The 10,892-nt window shown below is 34.2% G+C and overlaps 1 protein-coding gene across 1 annotated transcript; it reads left to right on the top strand.

Moving 5' to 3' along the window:
• Positions 1-2,373: 2,373 nt before the first annotated feature.
• LOC117915415 (UDP-glycosyltransferase 92A1-like) lies at positions 2,374-4,203 on the top strand. The gene has a single exon (XM_034831001.1). The coding sequence runs from the start codon at positions 2,517-2,519 to the stop codon at positions 4,008-4,010; it is 1,494 nt and encodes a 497-aa protein (XP_034686892.1). The 5' UTR covers positions 2,374-2,516; the 3' UTR covers positions 4,011-4,203.
• Positions 4,204-10,892: the final 6,689 nt, after the last annotated feature.

The raw sequence follows: 10,892 nt of genomic DNA, 5'->3' as shown, positions 1-10,892 counted from the left end.
ATTTTGAGCACAGATTATCGAACGGGAGGAATATCATAAAAATATAGGGAAAATCGCCAAAATATTGACGATATATCGGTGTGAAATCGATATATCTCTGTCTACCGGTGTTTTTCTTCTTGATCATATTTATGTCAATTACACCTACAAAATAACTTTAAAATATATATTCTTGCTTATTTTATTATTTTTTGGAGTTTTTCCAAGCATTCTTATAACCAATACTTCTCTAATATTTCCATAAAATCAAAGGATCGATATATCTGTAATTATCGATATTTTCATCCTTGGTTGAAATTGTCCTTAAAGAAAGTTGTTGGAGTTTTAGATTATTAGCTAGTCATTTACTTCAATCATGACCAAACTATAATATTAAAAGGACATCATAAATATATATAATATACTTTTAAAATTTAAATAACAAAAAAATTAATATCATTTTTAGAAGGGGAGATAATTTTGTAATTATTTTACAACTTTCAATTTTTAGATTTTTAAAAATAAGGACATTTTTGTTGTAATATAATCAAAACATAATGGGAGATTAGATTTTCAAAATTGGGTTTCTACCGCCCTTTTAATCAAACAACCCATCTTTAAATAAGCCAAAAACTTTAATCAAGATTGAAAAGGCTTCTATCAATGGTACGACCCACCAATGGAGTCCCATATTTGTAACCATTAAATTGATGGTTGTTGCATTTATGGCATGTATACTTTACCTTTTAGCTAAAAGTATTAATGGATGAAAAATTAAAATATATATATTGTTAAATTTGTGGAGAGGGTGGAGTAGGTTTAAATTACTTTTTCCCCAACGTTTCGAAATGATTCATTACCTTTGAACAAAAAATTAAAAATTAAAATAAAATCTACTCTCTAATTTGGGATAATGGCACCACATATCTTTTGATTCCAAAATAGGAAAGACATGATGAAATAGAATGAGATTAAAGTGGTGTTTGTTTTTTAACTAAATAAAAAAATTTGAAATATTTAATTTTTTTATTTAACTAAAAATAATTTAATGATATTAACTAATATAATTAAAATAAATTTATTATCGATATGTTGGATTAGTTATATAGGTAGATATTAATAGTTTACTTTTAACTGAATAAAAAATAAAATCATATATTCTTATTTTTTTCTAATCAATTAAAAAATTAAAAACTAATTAAGAAAATGAGTCCCTTTTTCCTTAATTCAAAGTAAGTAGTCAAAGTAAACACGCCATTGGTTGTATATGGACATAAGCGAAAGAATAGCTTTTAAGTGCGTGAAGGCATTAATGAGCTTCAGCAACACCACAACTGCAACCACACATTATTTTCTTTCAAGCATAAAGTCCCAAAAGTGTAGTATATCTTGAATCTCCCAACCCCCCATTCACATCCCTAACAAGGTTTGGTATTATATTTTCAAACATATTTTAATACAAAAAAATATTTTTAAACAAAAAAAATAGAAGTTAATAAAATTTTAAAAAAAATGATTTTAAAAAATTAAAAAATCATTTGTAATACTTCTTTAAGAAAAAATATTTGATAGATAATTATTTTTAGAAATACTTAATAAAAATACTATTTTACTATATAGGAATAAATAATGGAAATAAATATTTTGTTTTTATTTCTATTTTTTTATGAATGAAAATGAATTTAGTGATTTTATTTCTAGTGTTTGGATAAATCTAAAAATTTAATATTTGAATGATTATTTATTTACATTCTAATGTTTGGTAATAACAGGATGAAAATGAAAAAGAAAAAAAAATGATAATAATGTCCTTACACATAGTTTAAATTATTATTTTTTATTTTATTATTTAAAAAATAAATTTTGAAAGTTTTTTTGTTACTAAATAACAAAAAGACTAAAAAAATAGTCTTATTATGAGATGAAGAGACGAAGCTTGATGAATGAAATTTAAAGATAAAATAATAATTTTAAATTATTTTACATTTTCTTATGGGATAAATGAATCAGAATACTACTTAATTGTAATAAATTAAAATCTTACTTATAAATAGGATTTATAAATGAGATTTGAATTTTATTAAAATTATTTTTTATTTCATTCCTACCTAAATAAAATTTATCCCGAACGAGGGAAGGAAGAAATCGGACATCTACTCCCTGTCCTCATCTACTGTAAAACTGTGAAAAGTGTTTTTGAAATCTATTCTTTTAATGAAAACTTTTAAATATTAAAAAAAATTAGAAGGAATTCCTGAAATCACTATCAATGCACTCATGTCCAAACATACTCTCTGATATATGCCGGCTATCACCGATTCACCCCCCCGCCACCACACGACAAAAGAATAGGTTTCCATGCTTCAAGAAGGCCCCTTAAAATTCTAGTATTTTTATGTCTCGGCATTTATCCTTTAGTCTCTATTTCATCACCTCCCACCAGAGCCAGAAAAAGGTTCTTTACCCGTACAAAACTTCAGAGTCATAGAACACCAAGTCTCAGGACCGTCAGCTACACCCATAGGAGAAATCACAAGATGGGTTCTCAGCAGGAACATATAGTGATGCTCCCTTTCATGGCCCAGGGCCATATCATACCTTTCCTAGCTCTGGCTAAGCAAATTCAGCAAAGAACTGGCTTCACCATCACCATTGCCAACACCCCTCTCAATATTCAATACCTGAGGACCACCATCTCCACAACATCTGATGACTCATCCCGACCATGTATCCGCCTCGCCGAGCTCCCCTTCTGTAGCTCTGATCATGGCCTCCCGCCCAACACTGAGAACACTGAGGCCTTGTCGTTTCATCAGATAGTGGATTTCTTCCACGCCTCCAAGACTCTCCAGGCTCCTTTTCACAGCCTCGTTTCTGGGATCATTGAGAAAGAAGGCAGGCCCCCTCTTTGCATAATATCTGATGTGTTCTTTGGATGGGCTACCGAAGTTGCCAAGAGTTTAGGCACTTCTAACGTCACATTCACCACCGGCGGTGGCTATGGCACTGCCGCCTACATCTCTTTGTGGCAGAACCTCCCGCATCGCGCTACAGATTCCGATTACTTTGCTTTGCCAGGGTTTCCTGATTCCTGCCGCTTCCACATCACTCAGCTTCATCAGTACCTGAGGGCGGCCGATGGAACCGATGCTTGGTCTAGGTATTTCCAGCCTCAGATAGCGCTTTCGTTGGACTCTTCAGGGTGGTTGTGTAACACAGTTGAGGAGATTGAGCCTCATGGATTGGAGATACTTAAAAACCATGTAAAGCCTCCTGTATGGACTATAGGACCTCTTCTCCCTCCAGCTCTGCTCAATCATTCACTTTCTTCGGGTTCAAGCATCTTCGGGCAACGAGCCTGGAAAGTGCCTGGAGTGTCTCCCGAGAAATGCCTGGACTGGCTGGACAAGCATCCACAAAGTTCAGTTCTTTACATCTCCTTCGGTTCACAGAACACTATTAGTCCTTCTCAGATGATGGAGCTAGCTTTGGGCTTGGAAGACAGCGGGAAACCCTTCATTTGGGTGATTAGGCCTCCAGTGGGTTTCGACATAAAAGGTGAGTTTCGAGCAGAATGGTTACCAGAAAACTTCGAACAGAGAATGGCTGAGAGCAACCAAGGCCTGATAGTCCACAAATGGGCACCCCAATTGGAGATCCTGTCACACAAATCAACTGGGGTCTTCCTCAGCCACTGCGGATGGAACTCAGTGATGGAGAGCTTGTGCGTGGGAGTTCCAATCATAGGGTGGCCGTTGGCTGCAGAGCAATGCTATAACTCTAAAATGCTGACGGAGGATATGGGAGTGGCTGTGGAGTTGACAAGAGGAAGGCAGGGCGCACTGGAGAGGAAAGAGGTGAAGAGAGTTATAGAATTGGTTATGGACAGTAAAGGGAAAGGCGAGGAGATGAAGAAGAAGGCAACTGAGATTGGAGAGAAGATAAGAGATGCAATGAGAGAGGGAGGGTCTTCTTTGAAAGCCATGGATGATTTTGTATCCACAATGCTTTCCAAGAGACAAGGTTACTGAGGATCTCCTTGGTTGAATAATCAATTGAAACTATGAAGAAACTAGCCATACTAATCTTCGAATAAGAAAAACAGAGCTTTTTTTTTTTCTTTCCTTTTTTCGATGAATTATTTCATAGAAAGATTGTCATCTTCCAGTTTATAAACAAGAATCCTCTGTATCTTTTATTTATATTCATTTCTTTCTTCCTTCAGATGTTGCAATAATTTTAGAGATTTTGGATTTATGAGAGCATCTTGAAAGAAGGGGCCTCAGAGTGGATCATTTGAGGGTCCAAAATGGTGCAATGTTCAATCATAGATTAAACATAAAGATCCATTCCCTCGAGGGAGACCTTAACTTTATTTTTTTAGCATATAAGCTAGATGATGATGAAATGCTTATGTACTTATTCTCTTATGGTAAGGAGCACTCTTTGTAGTTTATAAATTTAATAATGAATTAATGAAAATTTGGGCAAGCCCACATATGGGTTCCGCCCATGAAAATGTTTTAGGCTCTTCCGACTGGTTTTAAGCTCAATATATGGCGGCATCTAGGGCTGTTTTTCACAGGCTGAGAAAACTAGATTTGAGAAGATTGTGAAGAATGAAAAAGAAAGGCAGAAGTAGAGAAATAGGGGTTGGTTTGTGGGCATTTTCTAGGACTGGAGGGGTGTGTGGTATCCCAAAAACTCTCAAGTCTCAACTACCCCCCATTCCCAACAATTCTTAGAATGAATTAGTGCATAGGGATATAATGAGAACAAGAAGTGTCACATGGAAGAGAGGAATAAAAATCCTAAGTTCAATCACTATTTCATATGAAGCTATTGTTTTGATATTGATTTTTAACTACTTGGACGGACTTGATTCTCCCGTTCCTTAAATGACTTCAAATTTGAATAGATTTGTAAGGTAAAGATGTAAATGGGGTGGACCAGCACATGCCAGGGAAAGGCTCCCCTCCTCATCCCTGCTTTAAGCCTCGTTATTATTCTCTGTACTCGCCCTGGACACATCCCAGTTTTTTTGCCATCTTTAGATGAGATGACTCCACACGCCATTCTCAAAAGTCTCTTCTAGAGCAGCGTGGGCCTCCAACCTGCACACATTACGAAAGTAGGCGGCCTTTGCTTGTCAAAAACTACGGCATCAACGGAGGAAGGCAATATGGTCCACAGCCTTTAGTGCTTTAGGTTGCTTTCTTCTCCTCAACATTCAAGCACAACCAAGACTTGGGCCTTGTTTTGGTGCTTTGGCTGTAGGACAATTGCACATGGTGATGTATACTTTCCATGGCCAATGGCCACATCTCATACCTTTTCTAGCTTTCCCCAGCTCATAAATTTGTCTCAACAGCTGCATCTTATCATTATTGTGATGTATTGGCCCGGAAGGAAATATTTGGAAAAGTAAAGAGGCATTGTTTGTTTGTTTGGTTTTTTTGTTTAAGTATTTTAGGGTATTAAAAAATAAATTAAATTTCTATTTTTAAAATCTTTAGCTTTATATTATCTTTATCTTAATTATTAAAAAAATAAAGAAATAATTATTTTTGTGAGGTTAAAGACCATTTTTAAAAAATAAATAAATTAATTAATGAAAATAAATCATTTAACTCTTAATAATATGAAAATTTTAATAAATACAAATAATTTAATATTTAATAAAATTAAATTCTTTTTAAACTTAAGTAAAAGTAAAATCTATTAAAACAAAAATTAGCTAAGTCATTGGAAGCCCAAGTCATGATCATGGGTACCAACCACCAACCTCTAGACCCAAAAGGAAATTGATATTTGCCTTCATAAGGGAATGAAGCATGTGGTTTTGAATGAAACAACAAGCTTACCTAACCAACCATTAACACATGTCCTTTGATTCTCTAACTTCTTGGGAACTTCAAATTTGATTCTCTAACTTCACCTATAAATTAAGGAGACAAGTGCTAAAATTAAGAAACCAAATTCTTTGAATTAAGCAATAAAATCTTGGGAACTTCAAATTTGATTCTCTAACTTCACCTATAAATAATGGGAAAAACAACTTCACATGAGAAAAAAGACTTCACAAAGAGAAAAAGGCTTTAGAAGGCATTCCAACAAGTCTAAGAAATCACAGAAATACCATATATATGTTCTTTACCATTCAATAAAGTCTTTCTAGAACAAACCACTCTAGGTCATCAAATGATCTTTAACTCTAAGAAAACAATGTCACTATCGTTCTTTGAATTGTGATCAAAGTGACCAAATAAAAAGAAAATACTCTTTTGTAAAGAATATTATCAAGGAAATTGTACCTCCTTTAATATTTCAATATAAATAATTTTTATACACTTAGTTTTACATATATTTTTTGTAGGACTCCCAAAATTTGTGCATATAAATTTCTAGCATACCTAATTGGACATCTTTGCCTCTCATTTCTTTCGCTATATATATATATATATATATATATATATATATAGCATCAAAAAAGACGCAAGTTGCATATGTCAACAAGGGCAATGCCAAAATTATCATTGTTCAATCAACACATGATACCTCTACATGCCCCATGATTTGTAGTATTTTTTTATCATTATGCATCTAGATAACCAAATGTTAAGGAGTTCAAAGTTTCTACTTAATTGTTTTTATTTCGATCTTTATTTGGGCACATTCTATGGTTTTTTCATCTTGATTGTTCTTTCTAGAGGTTGTATAGTTTTTCAACTTAGTTTAGTTGATTTTTGGCATAATTTGATCAATCAACTGTATTGACCACCTATTTTTCATGGAAAATTGAGTTGATTGATGTGATCAAAACAATGCTCAATCCACAATATCAATGAACTATTTTTCAAGTAAAATCACAAACTATTTTTTGTGGTGTATTCAATTGATTGTATTGATCAACTATTTTTCAAGCAAAACCGGGAACTAATCTTGTATTATCAAAATGATGATCCATCGATTGTATTATGAGAAAACTAAAATCTATTTTCCTTAATCGAATGGGTGATCAATCCTTCTTGAACGTTGACACTTATCTTAAATTCTTTTTTGAATTTTTTTAATGAAAGATTAAAAAAATACATATTTAAAAGAAAAGAAAAACTTAAAAATTATGAATTCCTTTTAAAAAAATCCCTAAACCATTTTGATCCCTAAAATTTACTCCATCTTCTAGTTCTTTTCTTTTCTCTTCATGGCCATACATTCAGTCCACCAGTCATCATATTCAGTGTCTCAAACCTTTTTTCCATTGCTAGCTCCAAATTTTAGCTAAGAAGTGTTCATGTCCTATCATTTTCAATTGGTAAAAGTCCTTGATCTCCTCTTGCTTCCACTAGTGCACTAGTTATCTAGTTTGGATCTTCTTGCATTTGGACATGTTTGATCTTTTCTCATTCCATAAGTTACAACTCCTACTATTTTTTTCTATAGCAAGCCTTGATTTAGGATCGCTATTTGTTAGCCCAAGAGTTCTCCTAATCGGGTTTTGATGATAACAAACCATGGTTAAGTGACTAATTGGTTTAAATGTTTAAGAATCTCAGGTATAAACTCGAAAATTCATCAAATGACCAAATGGATACAAGATCAAGACACTTGGAAGACTTGTGATCATAGGACACTAATGTAAGATGAATGCATGAGTGCACTTAGGATTTTCATACGTTTCATGCATCTTAAAAAACTCGATTTATTCTTCAAAACTTCGATTTCATTAAAACCCGAGTTTCTAACTAATGTACCTTAGGCAAAATGTTTTATAATTGGCTTAATAATTTACCTAAAGACCTTGCCTAAGTGTTAGAAAAGAAAGGGATCAAAAAAATAGGTATTCGGGGCCAAAAAGACTCAATCGGTCGAGGTTATGGCCAATCGGCTCAACCGGTTGAGGAACCGGTCGATCAGTTGTGGTCGTCTGGTTGAGGGAGGTCAAAAACCTTCTCTCTCTCCCAATAGCCTTCTCTTCTCGGTCGAGGTGTTTCTCTTATCGGTCGAGGTCCGGTTGAGGCAACGGTAACCTGTCATGCATTAAATGCTCCAACAGCTAGTGAACCGGTCGACCCCTAGCTCGATCGGACGAGGTTACCTTTTATTGTTTTTGACTCCCGAGCTTGGAAACCTATAAATTGAGAGCTCCACTTCATTTATTGATAAGAGAACACTTGCATTCAATAGCCTATCTACATGTTCTTGATCAAAAAGCTCTCATTTCTTTCATAGTGCATTAAATCACCATTTGCATATCCTTTAGTGCACTCTTGTGTGTCATCCTAGCTTTGTCTTGTATTTTAGCCATCCTTAAGCTAGGTTGAGTGATTATATCTTGTAAAAATCTGAGTGTTAAAGCCTTCAAGAGGGTTGAATCTTGAAGAGGTTGTGTAAGAGCTCATTGGAGCCAGAATCCAAGTGTAAGAAGATTGGAAGCTTGGTTGAAGCTTCAAGTTAGTGGAACCTTCACTCGGTTAGGAGGTTGAGGAGAGTGGACGTAGGCAAGGAAGTGCCGAACCACTATAAACCCGAGTTTGAATTCTCTAAACTCTATCTCTTTACTTTGCTTATATTGTGTTTGAATTTGTTGTGATTGAAAAGATTTTAAAAACTCAATTCACCCCCTCCCCCCCTTTTTGGGTGTTTTTCTTAACTAAGCATAGCCTTTGTTTTCTCAATTGGTATCAGAGCTAGACTTCTTGTTTTTTTAAAGACTTAATCGTCTAAGAGGAAATGGCTATTCCATCAAGCTCATCCCAAGCTAAAAATTTTCAAAACATAGAGCTCCATTCTTTACGGGAACCAACTATCCCTATTGGAAAACTAGAATGAATTGGTATTTGCAATCTACTGATTTAGATGTATGGGATGTCATTGAAGATGGCCCAACTTTTCCCATTAAACTAGTTGATGGAGTATTGGTTCCAAAGCCCAAGCAAGAACGGAATGAGCTTGATAGAAGAAACTTTCAATTAAATGCTAAAGTCGTTTTTACTTTACAATGTGTTATGGATAGAAATGAATATAATAGAATATGTCAATGCAAATCAGCTAAAGAAATTTAGAGGTTCCTTGAAATAACTCATGAAGGAACTAATCAAGTGAAAGAGTCAAAAACCAATTTACTTGTTCATAACTATGAATTGTTTTCAATGAAAGAAACTGAGACTATTGTTGAGATGATTACTAGGTTCACCGACATTGTCAATGGTCTTGAAGCTTTGGGAAAAACCTACAAGGAATCCGAGAATGTGATGAAGATACATCAAAGTGGCATACCAAGGTCACCGCAATTCAAGAGGAAAAGACTTGACTAAGCTACCTATGGAAGAGCTCATAGGGTCATTAATGACATATGAGATCAATTTGACAAAGAAGTTACAAGAGGGTGAAGACAAAAAGAAAAATAGCATAGTCCTCAAAGCTACAACCAAGAAAGAAGAAGATGTTGAAGAAGAAAAGCCAAGTGATGAAGATGATGATTTAGCCCTCATCACAAGAAAGCTCAACAAATACATGAGAGGTGAAAGGTTTAGAGGAAGGAAATTCACCTCTAGAAGGGATCCTTCTAAAAATGAATCTTCATCCCATAGCGACAAGGAAAAATGAGATGAGAAAAGAGATTTGACATGCTTCAAGTGCAAAAAAACCAGGACACATTAAATATGATTGTTCTCTCTACAAGAGTGAAGCCAAGAGAAGAATGAAGAAGGCAATGATAGCCACTTGGAGTGAAAGTGAAGAATCCTCCGAATAAGAAAATAAGAAGGAAGTGGCAAACATGTGCTTCATGGCAATAAATTATCTTGATAAGGTAAACTCTAACTTTAGTGATGAAGATATGCATGATGTTTTTGAATAATTATATGAGGATTTTGAAAAACTTAGTTTGAAAAATAATTCTCTTAAAAAGAAAATTCAAGAACTTGAAAAGGAACTTGAAGAAGTGAAAGAAAAATTTTCAATTGTTGAAATATCTAAAACTCATCTTGAAAAAGAAAATGAGATTTTGAGGAGTGAAAATGAGATTTTGAAAAAGAAAAATGAATGGTTAACCTCCTCTCTTTCAATTTTCTCTTGTGGACAAAAATCTTTTGAAATGATCTTAGCTAGCCAAAAATGTGTCTTTGACAAACAAAGGCTAGGTTTCAAATCTTCAAAAAATCAAAAGTATTTTAAAAACTACTTTGTAAAAGAATCCGCAAGTGCAAGTCCTTCTACCGCTTGCAATTTTTGTGGAAGAGGAGGGCACATTAGTAGTACATGTCCCTTAAGAAATGGTTCTCAAAAGAATTCAAATGTTAAAGCTAAAAAGGTTTAGGTTGAGAAATCCAAGGTCACTAACCCTCAAGGACCCAAAAAAATCTAGGTACCTAAATCAACTTAAATTTTATTTTGTAGGGATCAAAGAAGGATAAGTGGTTCTTGGATAGTGGATGCTCAAGATACATGACCGGGGATGAATCCAAGTTTGCTTTCCTTACAAAGAGAAAGGGAGGATACGTTACCTTTGGAGACAATTCAAAAGGAAAGATCATTGGTCAAGGCAACATTGGTAATGACACATCCTCTCTTATTGAAAGTGTTTTATTAGTGGATGGTTTAAAACATAATCTTTTGACCATAAGTCAACTTTGTGACAAAGGTTTTAAAGTGATTTTTTAAGCATCTCATTGCATCATCAAAGATATTCAAAATGATAAAACCATCTTCATGGGTCATAGATGTGATAATGTTTATGCAATAAATATTTCAAAATATGATGGCCATGATAGATGTTTTTCAAGCATGCATGATCAAAGTTGGTTGTGGCATAGGAGGTTGGGACATGCTAACATAGACCTCATTTCCCAACTCAACAAAGATGAACCTATTAGAGGCCTTCCCAAAATAAATTTTCAAAAAGACAAAGT

The sequence above is a fragment of the Vitis riparia genome, chromosome 5 (genome assembly GCF_004353265.1).
Source record: "Vitis riparia cultivar Riparia Gloire de Montpellier isolate 1030 chromosome 5, EGFV_Vit.rip_1.0, whole genome shotgun sequence".
NCBI lineage: Eukaryota > Viridiplantae > Streptophyta > Magnoliopsida > Vitales > Vitaceae > Vitis > Vitis riparia.
The sequence above is the reverse complement of the archived record's forward strand: the minus strand, read 5'-3'. Positions and strand labels throughout refer to the sequence as shown.